This window comes from Centroberyx gerrardi, chromosome 21 (genome assembly GCF_048128805.1).
Source record: "Centroberyx gerrardi isolate f3 chromosome 21, fCenGer3.hap1.cur.20231027, whole genome shotgun sequence".
Lineage (NCBI taxonomy): Eukaryota > Metazoa > Chordata > Actinopteri > Beryciformes > Berycidae > Centroberyx > Centroberyx gerrardi.
In genome coordinates, this window is record NC_136017.1 from 701,697 (window position 1) to 717,899 (window position 16,203).

General features: G+C 43.7%; 1 protein-coding gene across 1 annotated transcript; it reads left to right on the plus strand.

The window, feature by feature from the left end:
* Positions 1-889: 889 nt before the first annotated feature.
* Positions 890-15,892, plus strand: LOC139918847 (uncharacterized). Its single transcript, XM_078291181.1, has 13 exons — positions 890-984; positions 1,254-1,356; positions 1,469-1,582; positions 1,852-1,962; positions 3,174-3,252; positions 3,426-3,654; positions 5,486-7,286; positions 7,402-7,575; positions 7,921-8,094; positions 11,535-11,708; positions 12,228-12,401; positions 13,616-13,662; positions 13,901-15,892. Exons 2-13 carry the CDS (start codon positions 1,268-1,270, stop codon positions 14,431-14,433), a joined length of 3,699 nt encoding a protein of 1,232 aa, XP_078147307.1. The 5' UTR covers positions 890-984; positions 1,254-1,267; the 3' UTR covers positions 14,434-15,892.
* Positions 15,893-16,203: the final 311 nt, after the last annotated feature.

A 16,203-nucleotide genomic window follows, 5' to 3' on the forward strand; every position in this document is an offset into this window, starting at 1 on the left:
CTCAGCCGTTAAAGGTTTGTCTGTGTGAAAACCGGATGTTAAGCTTCAAAACACAACTCGACGCTCTTCTAACGGGTTTCCAACATGTTAGTGTTAGTGTGTTCATGTTCAAATCTAAATCTACTAAAAGTAGAAGTAGTTAGTAATTAGTTGTGTTGCTTTCTGCCTGCAGGTTTGAGGGAAAAAGCTTCAGTTCCCTTTGACTCTCACTAGCAGCCAGCGATGCTAACAGGAGGCTTTCTGACCATTTCTTAACAAAAACACCAGTTAAAATAAGGCTTATCACACTAGTTCAGCATTAATGATGTTGTGGAAACGATCTTTTCATGTCTTATATTTACTTATTTAACCAGGCTGCTTTCACTGACTTGCTGCTTCAAGGCAGACCGGGCCAAGGAAGACAAATATGAAAGATAAAACAATACAGATGTTAAAATACAAGAAATGTCACAGAAAATAAAGTACAAAGTAAAACAATGTCATCAAAAGACAGTAAAATCTCAAACAGAAGAGTTTAACTTCCTGTCACGTGCTCCACCTCGGCAGGAAACGTTTCATTTTGTGTGACGTCAGACAGATTTTAGATCGACACGCTCATTCTCGCTGTCACTGAATTTTAAAGCGATATAAATTTCTCCTCCTCCATCATTACATCTGTGTGTGCTGGTCTGCTGTTTAGTTGACTGTAGATGATGTGGTTAATGTCTCCATCTAGTGGACACACAGTAGAACTACATCACCTGATCTGTGGTCTGTGCCTCAGACCTGGTTTCTGGCCTCAGGTTAGACCGGTTTGGTGTCAGACTGATGTTTCTAGACTTTGATAGTGAAGTTAGGAGGAAGTGACAGCAGCCTCAGATCAAATGAACACAGACACCCAGAACTGACGAGGAGAATAAGCAGCGTCTTCTCTGTCAGTGTTTCCTCTACAGATGAAGGCAGAACGTCTCTGGATGTGAATTCACCAGGCAAACATCTTCCAAGGTAACATTACTGTTTAATGAATACACCAGCTGACATTGTAACAGTAAACAGCTGAAATCACAAATTTTTAAACTCCACAATGTATTTTGTTAATTTTTGTAGCGCTAAAGTTTCTGTCACAAACGTTCATTACCTTCCTATCACTCAGTGTCTATTTGTCATTTTACAGTCAGTAATGATCCCAACAGCAAAAGTGATATATCCTGTAATGAAACCTTGTTGTAATGAATCAGTCCAGCTAACAGCATGTTGGGTGTGTTTGTGTAAAGGTGTTCGCTCTACTATGAGTCAGTCTGAGGAGAGAGAGGAGGGGCTCCCTCCCTCTAAAACCACTCTGTCTGGGGAACATGACAGCCGGACCAAAGCTGAGAGGTAAGATGAGGATCTCTAACTGTCCGTGACTGTTCTCCATCTCAGAGCTCAGCAGTGAAATCATTACAGCATCATTATTCAGAGTAAAAGCTCTGTCTCTGTTGTGTTGAAGCCCAGTCCAGCAGGAGAGACCAGACTCCCCTGAACCCAGCTGTGTGTCCATGAAGAGCGACCGGTCTATGGAGCCACCTATTGTTTTTAAAAGACAACATTCTTCTGAAACAAAGTAAGTTAACATAATGTCACTATTTAATGTTAGCATTAACAAATCATTTTAAAGAACAAATCCCCTCTGAAGAGAGTAAGATATTAACAATAATATGTAACATTGCTCTTGTTTTTTAACCTTTTTCATGTAGAGAAAGTTTGGCAGCTACAATAGAACGTTTCTCATTCACTCTCCTCTCAGATTTTCTATCTGGTTCTGAGATTTGAACTGGAGTCAAAATCCTGCTTCACTTCTTTCCTTTCTTTTGTCAATCCTGTTTCTATCAGGATCCAGCAGGAGAGACCAGACTCCCCTGAACCCAGCTGTGTGTCCATGAAGAGTGACCGGTCTAATGATCGCCTTATTGACTTCAAAGATGGACAGCACTCTGAGCAAAGGTAAGAATTTAAAACAGATGAGTTTGTTGTTATCCATCTCTCCTTAGAAGAGGAATCAAGTCATGAGATATAGAATTGGTCCAGACCTTCATACTCTTCATACTTTAGTTTCCTCTTTCAAAACATCACATCCAATATTAAGGGCTGGCTTTCCTGATAAAGATGTATCTTGAAAACTCACAACATACTTCACACACTACTTCAAGAGAGTTCTTGAAGATCTCATGTACGTTTCCCAAAGGACTTCTTGACGACAAATTTTCAAGATCTACTTGAAGATCAACTCAACAAGAATTGTAAGGCATCACAGGTGGATTCAAGGAATCATCAATTTTCTGAGCTGAAAGCATAACAAGTTGATTGAAGGAACCTTGATTTTAAATCAGATACAGTTTATAGCCTCCAACAGTTCACTTTATCTTGTCACCTGTAGACTCTGAATGTATATACTTCTATATATTATTTGTTACGCTGCCATTTCAGTATAGCTGCGACTGACAGGCTGCCTGGATTCAAGATTCAAGAGATTTATTTGTCACATGCATGATTGTACATGTACAACAGCAGTAAAATGGGGTTGCAACAACTCCGACAGCTGTGCAAATAGCGAACATATAGTAACAGGATATCATTAATATATAATAATATAAAGCTATATACGGGGAAAAATGACAAGTATCATAAAAGCTATATGTACATAATAACATAGGATAGAAATAAAAATAAATAAATAAAAATAGCAAGGAATAGATAAAAAAGTAGAAAGGTGGCCAGTTATAAACAATTTACCTTGTGGATGTAGGCTGGTGTGATATCGATCCAGCTGACCATTATAGTTTCACCTGCTGAGGGAAAATATTTATATTTAATTTGCAGGCTCATTAACCACACTGTTTGTGTTGTTGGCCAGTTGCCTGGGATTTGCTTAGATAGGGACATAGGGTATTAATGAAGGAAATGCCTCTAATGGTTTTGATGTTGTGGAGCTCGAAGTTTAGGTTGGACAGTCTGTCTGCTGTAGGATCTCAACTTCACCGCTCCTGCAAAGACACACTTGAAGTCTCATGACTAGATGAACGACACATACTTAGTTGAGTTCACCTTCTGCCAGGATTCATCATGACAACACAACACCTTTAACAACCTGTGTGTGTGTGTGTGTGTGTGTGTGTTGATATCTGGAGACCTAATAGTTAATGTTTTCTCCACAGAGTTCAGCAGCAAAGGAAAGAGGTTCCCAGTGGCCAGTCTGCCCAGGAGCATCAAACAGACCTGGACTCCATATTTATGGTGTGTAAATGTACAACAACACATTTTACTTCAGCTACAAAGAAAATGCAAAACAACCATTCTGGTCATTATAGTCTCCATGCTGCACTCTTTAGACCAGTGGGCTTTCAAACCATGCAAGATGGATGTGATGTTGTGTTCCACGCTTTAATTTCTATAATATTCTGTTCCAGCTTCTTGAGGAGAATATCGTCACTTTTGTGAAGAACGAGCTGAAAAGGATCCAGGGAATTCTGAGTCCAGATTACCCAGAATGCTCAGAGAGGCAGAGGGAGGATGAGGAGGTGGTGGACGGTGAGGAGGAAGAGCAGAGGAGGAGCAGCAGAAAGGCTTTTCTGCAGATCACACTGCAGTTTCTGAGGAGAATGAAGCAGGAGGAGCTGGCTGACTCTCTGCAGAGCAGTAAGAGGCTTTTAAGATACATTTTTTAGGCATTTTATGCTTTATTGACAGAGAGATAGTGTGAGAGAGAGACAGGAAGGCATGGGAGAGAGAGAGGGGAGGAAGCAGATGCAGCAAATGACCGCGGGCTGGATTCGAACCCGGGTCGCTGCGGGAAGGACTGAGCCTTATGTGGTACGCGCTCTACTCGGTGCACCCCAAGTAAGAGGCTTTTAACAGGTTTAACATGATGGAAAGAGGAAACGGTGGAAAATGAGAGATGTTTACATTTCCAAACTCTGCTGTAAATATGCTGTACACATCTGCATCAGATCTCAGTGTTTCCCACAGAATTCAAATCTTTTTGTATTCTCTTATATTGTCAATATATAGATACGTAATAAAGGATCCCATTACCTGAATGACTGAAAAATTATCTGATGTACTCCATTTTAAATAGTTCCATTTGTCAAACAGCTAATTTATATATCTAAAGTGCTCCCTTTCAAGTACTTTGTGTCAAAGATTACATAACTTAAAAATATAAACAGTGCTAACAGCTAAAATATAAACAGTGCTACACTGTTCTGTTTGTTGCTTGCTTTTGTCTACAAGGTACAGAAGAATAGAAATGAGGCTCCTTTTACAAAGAAATCAGCTTTTCTGCCCCTCTGCCCTGCTGCATCTCTCTGTGCCGTCAGTCTCTCCTGTATCTTTACATCGTTACATTACAGCCTTTAATATTATTATCTGCTCTGTTTTACTGCTCAGCTCCTCTGGTCCAGACTGTCCTGCTCCTCCTCAGGACGAGTCCTTCTCCTTTGAAAATATTTTTCAATATTAATCTGGATTGAGGGAGCTAACATTCAGTCAGAGTTAAGGCTTGGTTATACTTTCGCCCGGGTGCTTTCGCAGATGGCATGCGCACTTCAACAGAGCACAAAGGCATTTATACTTGCCGCATTCTCCGTTGCAGTATTCTCCACAAAGACAGGGGTCGGTAGAGAGAAAATACCCTGTATAGCAATAAGTTTTGGGTCATTTGATGCTCTTTGTAATCTCTCAATGATGGGTTGTACAAATGCTGGTATGAGCGTACCAGCTCAGCAAGTCTTCCCTCAAATTCATCCATTTTGAACTGAGCAACACTTACAAGTTACAAAATCTGGGAGGTGCGCGACCAAGCCAAGCGACCTCGCGCGGGTCTGTCGCCAGGTTCGCGATTGCGTCATTTGTGGCGCGCGAACCTCGCGACCTCGCGACTGCGTCAGGTATAAACTAAGCTTTAAAAAGGTAATATTAACGTAACTCTGACTAGCAGCTAGACCGCGTGCTAATCTCGGAAATCCAGCTGTATTGTAGCTGTATGTTAACTGTTAGTTCTTTTCGGGAATTCAGCCGGCCGTGTTCTTGCATGGAAAAAAAAATATCCCTCACGCCCGCGTGTGCAATGAGAGAGCAAGCGAGCGAGCGCGTGAGAGAGACAGCGAGAGACAGAGAGAGAGAGAGAGTGAGAGAGAGAGTGAGAGACAGAGAGAGCAAGCGAGAGACAGAGAGCGTGCGCGGAGCCATTAGGGGCTGAGCGAATCAATGCGCTACAAGCAGTTCTACAATTAAATAGTGAAGAAAAAAAACAAAAACATTGTGGCGGTCAGTGCTGATATTGTGGCAGGCCGCCACAAAGTTTTCTATGTGTGGGAAACCCTGGATTTATACAATTCTTCTGGGCTGCACACACAGTCAGAACATGTTTGTCCACTACTGATGAGCTGAATAAATATAATGTGTGGGAAAATATATACATCCACCCTGATATCCACTCATTGATTTCATTTGTTGTTTGTTCATTCAGAAACTCTTGCTGCAGAGAGCCAAGATAAACTCAAATCTAATCTGAAGGAGAAGTTTCAGTGTTTGTTTGAAGGGATTGCTAAAGCAGGAAACCCAACACTTCTGAAGCAGATCTACACAGAGCTTCACATCACAGAGGGAGAGAGTGGAGAGGTCAATGATGAACATGAGGTCAGACAGATTGAAAAAGCATCCAGGAAACCAGTGAGACCAGAAACAACAATCAAATGTGAAGACATCTTTAAACCCTTACCTGGAAGAGAGAAACCAATCAGAACATTGATGACAAAGGGAGTGGCTGGCATTGGGAAAACAGTCTTAACACAGAAGTTCACTCTGGACTGGGCTGAAGACAAAGCCAACCAGGATATACAGTTCACATTTCCATTCACTTTCAGAGAGCTGAATCTGCTGAAAGGGAAAAAGTACAGCTTGGTGGAACTTCTTCATCACTTCTTTACTGAGATCAAAGAAGCAGGAATCTGCAGGTTTGACAAGTTCCAGGTTGTGTTCATCTTTGACGGTCTGGATGAGTGTCGACTTCCTCTAGACTTCCAGAACAACGAGATCCTGACTGATGTTACAGAGTCAACCTCAGTGGATGTGCTGCTGACAAACCTCATCAAGGGGAAACTGCTTCCCTCTGCTCGCCTCTGGATAACCACACGACCTGCAGCAGCCAATCAGATCCCTCCTGAGTGCGTTGACATGGTGACAGAGGTGAGAGGCTTCACTGACCCACAGAAGGAGGAGTACTTCAGGAAGAGATTCAGAGATGAGGAGCAGGCCAGCAGAATCATCTCCCACATCAAGACTTCACGAAGCCTCCACATCATGTGCCACATCCCAGTCTTCTGCTGGATCACTGCTACAGTTCTGGACCATGTGTTGAAAACCAGTGAGAGAGGAGACCTGCCCAAGACCCTGACTGAGATGTACATCCACTTCCTGGTGGTTCAGTCCAAAGTGGGGAACGTCAAGTATCATGGGAGAGCTGAGACAGATCCACACTGGAACACAGAGAGCAGGAAGATGATTCTCTCTCTGGGAAAACTGGCTTTTGAGCAGCTGGAGAAAGGCAACCTGATCTTCTATGAAGCCGACCTGACAGAGTGTGGCATTGATATCAGAGCAGCCTCAGTGTACTCAGGAGTGTTCACACAGATCTTTAAAGAGGAGCGAGGGCTGTACCAGGACAAAGTCTTCTGCTTTGTCCATCTGAGCATTCAGGAGTTTCTGGCTGCTGTTCATGTCATCGTCTTGTTCATCGACTCTGGTGTCAATCTGCTGTCAGAACCACAATCAACATCCACACCATCTAAACTAGGAGACAAATCTAAACTAACACACCTCTACCAGAGTGCTGTGGACGCGACCTTACAGAGTCCAAATGGACACCTGGACTTGTTCCTCCGCTTCCTCCTGGGTCTTTCACTGCAGACCAATCAGACTCTCCTACGAGGCCTGCTGACACAGACAGGAAGTAGCTCACAGACCAATCAGAAAACAGTCCAGTACATCAAGGAGAAGATCAAGGAGAATCCCTCTCCAGAGAGAAACATCAATCTGTTCCACTGTCTGAATGAGCTGAATGACCGTTCTCTAGTGAAGGAGATCCAACAGTACCTGAGATCAGGAAGACTCTCCAGAAAGAAACTCTCTCCTGCTCAGTGGTCGGCTCTGGTCTTCATCTTACTGTCATCCGAAGAAGACCTGGACGTTTTTGACCTGCAGAAATACTCTGCTTCAGAGGAGGCTCTTCTGAGGCTGCTGCCAGTGATCAAAGCCTCCAATAAATCTGTGTAAGTGCATAGAAAACTGAATAGATTCAATGTATTAAACCTAATATTCATACAGAGGGGAAAAAAATAATATTTTCAAAGATCTTGTTCGCCTTTATTACAAATTCTTCCTCAGGCTGAGTGGCTGTCAGCTGTCAGAGAGCAGCTGTGAAGCTCTGGCCTCAGTTCTCAGCTCCCAGTCCTCTAGTCTGAGAGAGCTGGACCTGAGTAACAACGACCTGCAGGATTCAGTACTGAAGCTGCTCTCTGCTGGACTGGAGAGTCCACACTGTAGACTGGAAACTCTCAGGTTAGATCAGGTTATGATGCTTTTATGTAACAATATATTATAACATTTTCTGCATTGATCAATTAAAATCATATTGTATGGCAGGGGTACTCAAACTTTTTTTATTAATGGTATTAACCCTGTATGATAAATGTATTGTGTTGTATTCCTATTCTTTTCTACTCTGTTCCTTTAATTCTATTCAAAGTGTGGACAGAGTTAGAGCATCACGTTTGAGCTCTGAAACATAAAATGTTCCCTGTCCAAATGTACTTGAGTAAGACACTGAACCCCTTCCTGCTCACAGAGAGTGAGTCACTCTGGAAGGTAAATTGTAAAGGAAAATGTTTCTATTAATTTTGTCAGGTTGAATCAAAACAAGCTCACAGAGAAATGCTGTCAGGAGCTGTTGTCAGTTCTCAGCTCCCAGTCCTCTAGTCTGAGAGAGCTGGACCTGAGTAACAACAACCTGCAGGATTCAGGAGTGAAGCTGCTCTCTGCTGGACTGGGGAGTCCACACTGTAGACTGGAGACTCTCAGGTATGATACATTTACTGTTTTTTTTCAATTGACTGCAAGTTTTATATCTGCATCACAGATGCACTGTGGCTCATAATGTGACAAGAGTGGAAAACTGGGGAACAAATCTGCGATACCATCCTACCAGACTAAGGAAGGACTTCACTTGTTGCTTTGTTTGGGGTCGAGGGCTGTTCAGGATGGCTTCTACCTTGTCCACTTGTGGACGGACTTCCCCCCATCCTAGCTGGTAGCCCAGGTACTTTGTTTCCCGTCTTGCCCACTCACATTTCTGCAGGTTGAGGGTTAAGCCAGCCGCATGGATCTTTCCCAGGACCCTGTGCAGATGTTCCAGATGTTTGGACCAGGTCTGGCTGTAAATGACCACATCATCAAGGTAGGCAGCGCTGCAGTTCTTACAGTCTTGGAGCACCCGGTCCATCAGCCGTTGGAAGGTTGCAGGTGCACCGTGAAGGCCGAAGGGCATGACAGGGAACTGGAACAGTCCCAGGGGTGTCCGGAAGGCAGTGAGGGCCTTTGATTGGTCATCCAGTGGGACCTGCCAGTAACCTTTACAGAGATCCAGTGTGGTAATGTAGTTCGCCCGTCCAATCCACTCCAGCAGGTCCTCAATGCGGGGCATGGGATAAGCATCGAAGAAGGAGATGGCGTTCAGTTTGCAGAAATCAATGCACACCCGATGGGTGCCATCCTTCTTGGGGACGACGACAATGGGGCTGCTCCACTCGCTGTCTGAGGGCTCAATGACTCCCAGCTCCAGCATGGTCTGAATCTCCTCCTTCAAGACCTTGACAAGTCGCTCTGGCACCCGTACTGGACCCTGGTCAGTCTTGACTCTGATGGAGTGTTTCAGGACATTGGTCATCCCTGGTCTCTGCTGGAACAGCTATGGAAAGTCATCAAACACCATCTGCAGCTCCCAAAAACATGTCAACTGGTAGGTTCTCCAACACACCCACCCTCATTAAATACTTCTGGTCATCCACCTCAATAGTGAGCTCTGCACAAGGCTCTGACTTGCTATCCCCATGAACACATTGAACAGGCAGCTGTAGTTAACACCAGATGTAGGAGCATGACTCTTCTTAATCAATGACATTGAGCTACCTGAATCTAGGAGAGCTGTAACAGGTTTACCATTAACTTTGACAGTTATCAGCATAGACTCTCCCTCTCCATCCTCTGCCTGGATGTCATTACAGTTAACACAGTCATTACAGTCCCCCTCTCTGGGCACATAACACAACCCTGACAGCTTAGACTTCTTGAGAGGACACCCTGAGGATTTGTGCGCTGGCTGCTGGCAGTGGTAACATACAAAGCCCTTGGATGGAACTTGTGAATGTTCTTTGACTTTCTTCCCAACCCCTGCTTCCCCAGAGTTACCTTGAAAATCCCTGGAGGGATTGGTGTCTCTGTTGCTTCGGAGAGCTGAAGCTGAAGGTCAGAGTGCTGCGCCATTACGTGCATTCACATAGTGCAAGGTGCGTCTGGTGGCGGTGAGTCCATCCTCTGGTTTGTGCTCTCTGACCCACATTCTGGTGTCTGGAGGAAGAACCCGCAGCAGCTGCTCCAAGACGATGGCCTCCCCAATCTCCTCCTTAGTTCTCTGCTCCAGCCAGACCCTTAATGCGGTGGTACGTCTCCGTCGGTGACTCTCATTGTGGCAGGACATTGGAACAAAATGGTTGGCGGTAGGTCTCTGCAGATATGTCAAATTTGGCCAGCAGCGCCTCCTTCAGATCTGAGTAGTGGCTAGACCTCTCTTCATCCATGGCAATGTAGGCCTCCAGCGCCTTACCAGACAGCAGTGGAATTAACCGGCAAGCCCACTCCCCCTCTGGCCACTGCCAAGTCCTTGCCATGCACTCAAATCTGAGCAGATAGTTTTCAATGTCCTCACCCTGGTAGGTTGGCATCTTTGGTTCCTTCCGCAGCACAGCTGGAAAGTTGGAGGCCCGAGGCTGGTTAGATGGAAAGACAGGAAAAGTAGTGGGACCCTGGTCACTGCTGGAGGTGTCGAACTGGGCTGGATGTCCGCACTTCTAGCCTCGGGCTCACCCCTTCCACTGAATGGGAGAACCCTGTTGTTGTCTGCTCTGCTCGTTCGGGTTGGTGGGCAGGTTGGAAAGAAACTCACAGACCATGGAGCTCCTCGCAGAGAGCATCATCTCTCTTCTGTTGGGTGGAAAAAAAATCTCGGAACAGAGGGGGAGACACCTGCAGGAGGACCGGTCCTCTTACACCATGGACGCCCTGGTATGCGACTGGCCATCCCACCGCTGCCACCAAATGTTACGGAGCATGGGATGAAGTTGTAAAAAAAATGGCTTAAGTCGCTCAGCACTGAAGTGCAAGGGTGTTTATTGGGTGCTCCATAAATTTCCGAGGAACAGAAACATAGACGACCATTTAACAATGGAAAAAAAAAAGTATTTACAAAAACGAAACACTACATAACGGCTCCAGAAAAGCACAGGCAGCTACAGATCTGGGCACAGCCAACACCAGTCTGCCCTAACTGTGGAGGATGAGCTCCTTTTGTACTCAGTGGGAGATACCATTTTCCCCTAGATAATTAAATCAATCTAACATATATGTATGAAAACATCTGCACATAGCCACAATGTTTATAACAATATAGTAACACGTTATTACATAATGTTAAGTTAATGTTTACACATATTTATCCACATAATTATTGATAATTGTGTGATAACTGTTAAATGTAGAATATTCCACTGCGCAATACAGGGGAGTAAATGGAGAATTATTTGCCAAAACAGAATAGGCATTGCAGTGCGTGCACTCATTACAATGACAGCAGGAAGAAAAGGCAGTATTTGTATGCGAGTGTGTGCATGCAGGTCTGTGTAAGGAGTGTGTTTACCAAGTACTGTCCGCGGCTAGTGACGGCTTCTCCGTCACAAGTCCATTGCGCTAACTCGGTAAAACCAGGATCAAATGTTCATTGATGTTGTTTCTGAAACAGTCCAACCGGTGCCACCATGTTGATGATGGTTTGATGGCAGAGTTGGCAGAGTCGCCATGACAACACTGAACGCAATTACACACAGACCCTTTAATATTACATTTAAGCATGGCTAGTTTTATGAGTTACATGAGTTTCACTGCAGAGCTCTTAGTTCCCTATGAGCCGGAGAACAAGCTGAGATCTTCGGGTCTTTCTGACTTTTCTTCAGTCTAGACTCAAGACTGAAGGTGAAAACACTTTTGCCATCAGCTTCCCTAGACTGTGGAATTTTAAAACACTTTAAATCTGCTTCATATATCTTACTATTCTTCTTTATGGCTTTTTGTAAAGCATACCATAGCATACAGTATACCATATGGTGGATGTATTTATCCAAATCAGTATACAGAAGAAAAAAAAGAAATATTTTCAATGTTCTTCATCTTCATCACTAATTCTCCTTCAGACTGGGTGTCTGTCAGCTGTCAGAGAGAAGCTGTGAAGCTCTGGCCTCAGGTCTCAGCTCCCAGTCCTCTAGTCTGAGAGAGCTGGACCTGAGTAACAACGACCTGCAGGATTCAGGACTGAAGCTGCTCTCTGCTGGACTGGAGAGTCCACACTGTAGACTGGAGACTCTCAGGTCAGATCCATTGACTGTTTGTTTGGTTTTTTTTCAATTGATTTGACGCTCTCAAAACAGTCTCTCAGGTCAGGACTCTTTCAATCTGTTCAACATATTTAAATCCTGATTTACATGCAGGTTAATGTCAGTAAATTAACACCTGACCTGTGTAGGATTTTCTCTGCTTACATGATTTTTAAACCAGTTGTGATGCCAACATTTAGCACTGTTTTGTAGCTCCTGTGAATTACTTTCCATTAAGATATTTCACTATTTCCTCTCCTTGTGGCATTAATTGCTGAAATCTAAAATACCAGAAAGGACTTCTAAGATTCTGTCACAAACTGAGTGGAAAACTCTCAAACTGAACCAAGTGAAGCCACAGAGCCGATCACTGGCTCAACTGTTTGCATTTGAGACAGTTAAATATTTTTGCTCGAATTTGACTGCATTTTAACAGCCGTATACAAAAAAATATCTAACATAGCTTTGTGTGTGTGTGTGTGTGTGTGTGTGTGTGTGTGTGTGTGTGTGCAGGCTGTCAGGCTGTCTGCTCACAGAGGAAGGCTGTGCTTCTCTGGCCTCAGCTCTGAGCTCCAACCCCTCCCATCTGAGAGAGCTGGACCTGAGCTACAATCATCCAGGAGCCTCAGGAGTGAAGCTGCTCTCTGCTGGACTGGAGGATCCACACCGGAGACCGGACTCTCTCAGGTATGGAGAGGCGACGTCCGCTAGAAGGCTGAGAGTCGCGCACATTTTCTCTGTCGGACCGGCCGCGTCCGCGCCGCGGCTAAATACGGCCGTCGCTCCTCATTGGAGCTTCGTCCTTTTCGGTTCACACACGGTTCAGTTATTAAGGAGAGTGAAGCTTTCTATACAATATTATCATTGTTCATTTGAAAAAGATGGAGGTAAGTGTTGAGACAGTCTCACATTTTCTATCCAGTCTGTTTCCTCAACATTGCTAGCCTGATATTCAGACTGAATGGACCATTTCGTTCCCACTCTATTATTCAGTCTGACATTGCCTCCATGTTAGCCGTTTTCTGTGTGGGGGGGGTGTTGATTTTCCCCGAACCGATCACTAGTGACTGATGTATCTGGCCGCTCTGACGTTATTTTCAGTCACACTGATGCTGGGCGTATTTACTGACTTTACCAAGAATGTTGGTAGTTTTTGACAAAAATATCATCTTTGCAAAGACAATATGTTTTTTAAGGAATGATTTCAACAAATATTATTCTGCCGAAACACCAATGGAAACTGTTGCACGAATGGTTCAAACTTTAGTCCCGCCCACAAAGGCGCTGATTGGCCCGATCGTTTTTTTGGATCGAGAAATCGCCTTTGAATAGAGCAACATCAGACTCTCTGAATCGCTCAACCAAATCTGAAGAGTGGGCGGGTCGTGATTCAGGAGTCTGGAACCGGGCTACAACATTGCAGTTGCTCCACCAGTTTTGCGGTCTTGAGGCGACGCAAATGTTGCAGTCGCTTAAAAGTATCAAATTCCTGCGGTGGAAAAAGAGAAAATGATGCAGCTATCGGTGATTGTTTATTAAAATCCTATGGATAAATTGATGCGTCTGGTTACTGGTGTTACTGGTGTCCAGTAAACTGAAAACACAGGCGATGGGAGCCAGCATTTAGGTCTGAAAAGTGACTCCTGTTACCGTACAGACTCAGTCTGGTCATTTTACTCTGCTCTGCTCCAGTCTGTACCAACATATGAACATTCACTCTGAATTAATTGATAAATTCAGTGTGAACGTAGCTACTGAGAAGCTGAGGAATATTGTTTAATGTTGAATGGAGGATATGAGTGACGCCATCTGGAAAATCACTCATATGGAAGGTTATGAAGGTTATTTGTTCATTATCAAAGAGATTATGCTGTCTGACTTTATTTACCCCCCCCCCCCAGTGTGGACCATGATGCAGTGCGGTGGTTGAAACCAGGTCTGAGGAAGTGTAAGTGTGTATTTAGTTTGATTCATGAAAACAAAGCAGCACATTCAGTTTCTATTTAAATAGAAAGCTCATGTGTGACATCTATTCATTCAAATCCTAAAAAAAGATGGCTGACAAAATGTGTCATCATGAAACGGAAGAAATGAACAGTCAATCTGTTAATAAATCAACCAATAATAAAACAACAGGTGTGTTAGATGAGAAGCTGCTGCTGTATTGAGTCTTGTTCTCTCATCAGATGCCTGTGAACTCACACTGGACCCAAACACAGCACACAGAAACCTCTTCCTGTCTGAAGACAACAGAAAGGTGACGATGGAGAGAGAGGAGCAGCCATATCCTGATCACCCAGAGAGATTTGACTGCTGTTATCAGCTGCTGTGTAGAAATGGTCTGACTGGTCGCTGTTACTGGGAGGTCGAGAGGGAAGGATGGGTTTATATAGGAGTGACTTACAGAGGAATCAGTAGGAGAGGAGAGGATGATGACTGCAGGATTGGAAGGAATGAAAAGTCCTGGAGTCTGTACTGCTCTGATGATCGTTACTTTTCCTATCACAATAACAGATCAACAGCCATACATTCCCCCTCCTCCTCTGTCTCTAACAGAGTAGCAGTGTATCTGGACTGGTCTGCTGGCTCTCTGTCCTTCTACAGAGTTTCCTCTGACACACTGATCCACATCCACACCTTCCACTCCACATTCACTGAACCACTCTACCCTGCGTTTAGGTTTTGGTCGTCTGGTTCCTCAGTGTCTCTTGTCAGATAGAGGAGGGAGAGAGAAACACTCACACTGCTGACTAAAGACAGCTGCTGAGATGATAGTTCACTCTGGTTCACAGGATCACACACACACACACACACACACACACCCCTACATCTTAACGTGAGATTAGTAATGTTTGTATTTTCATCAGTGTTTCCTACTCATTTCACTGTAAACAAACATGATTCATCAGTCACTGTAAATAGAGTGTATTCTTTGTGTTGACTAACTAACAAGAACATGGACATTTTATTGGAAAAATGAAATGAAGAAATAATAAACCAGACAGAAATAAGTTATGGTTGTTCATCAACCATCAAGTTATGGTTGTTGTTGATGATTGACAGGTTGAAATATCTTTCTTTTGCAACTTTGTTTTATTTGGTATTTTATTCTCATCTCGTCATTCCAAGCGAAACATCTATCTAGTGTTAATTGTTTCTCTGAATTAAAGTTTCTCCTAAATTAACATTGTTTCATTTAGATGGCAGAGCTTTATCTAGGAACTCAAAAGAGCTAGATGACAGAGCTTTATCTTCTCAGTCACTCTCAGGTGAATGTATTGCTGAGAAAATACTACACAAAAGTGCCTGTAAACTCAAGTTCCTGTACCGCAGAACGAGGCAGTTTGACATTAAAATTAAAAAACTCCTTGTAACAACACTGATACGGTGCCATTTCGATTACACCCATTCTGCATGGTACAGTGGCTTGACAACGAAACTAAAGAACAAGATGCAGGTTATGCAAAATAACATAATTCGTTATTTACTAAATGTACCTCCCAGAACTCATGTAGGAGGTAACGAATTCAAGAAGGTGGGCCTGTTGCCAGTGCAGCTCAGGGTGAAACAGCTGAAACTCGACCACATGTATAACATCGTCAGTGGTGCTGCCCCTGACTGCCTGGGCTCGCAGATAGTCATGGTCCATACACAGCATGGACACAACACCAGGGCTAGTGTGCGCTCATGCAAGGTGCCACGAGTAAACAGCGGAGCTCGGAGCTCCTTTTTTTATACAGGGACCTTACTGTGGAACGGCCTTCCACTTAGCATCAAACTGTCAGAGTCCAGAGGGGTTTTTAGAGGTCAGGTCCGGGCTCATCTCTGGGGTAAGATGACCAGATAGATAATGACAGGCAGGTCCTGTGAGCATATTGTGTTTTTTCTTCATTATTATGTTTTGATTTATGAAATGCTGTTAGGACGTATTGTTTTTGACTAAAAGGGAAGATACTAGGACAGGGATTGAAGTTTCATGTCTGTTGTTTTTATATTAAGGTTGTCTTTGGATTTTTGTTGCTTGTTGTTTTAGAGGATTCTGTGGATGTTATGTGTTACTGTCTGTCCTGTTTTTCTGACATCAGGGACCATGTTGGAAATAAGTGTTCTCACTTTTACATGTTATCCCTTGGATTCATTGTCTTCTATGTCCATTAATAAAATCAAATCAAATCAAATCTTTACCCTGTATGATTCTCATCCATCTGTGGACCAAGAGGAGAATCTATGATTCTCGTCTGCCTTAGGCAGTGAGATCTGACGTAAATATCAGATCAAGAGTAGAATCAGGAAGGACAGGGGAAAAGAAAATTAAAGAAAAACATATGGGTTCACTCACAATGTGCATCTAAAAGTGGTCTTTTATCTTTTGTATCTCTTGTCTGTACTTCTCCTCATTGGAGCTTCATCCTGTTCAGTTCACACACAGTTCAGTTATTAAGGAGAGTGAAGCTTTCTACAACCAAACTCACTACCTGAAACATTCAGG

Coding starts and splice junctions, on each gene's coding strand:
- LOC139918847 (XM_078291181.1), top strand. CDS start 1,268: ATGAGTCAGTCTGAGGAGAGAGAGGAGGGGCTCCCTCCCTCTAAAACC. Junction 1,963..3,173: donor GGACAGCACTCTGAGCAAAG/GTAAGAATTTAA, acceptor TTTTCTCCACAG/AGTTCAGCAGCAAAGGAAAG. Junction 11,709..12,227: donor TGTAGACTGGAGACTCTCAG/GTCAGATCCATT, acceptor GTGTGTGTGCAG/GCTGTCAGGCTGTCTGCTCA.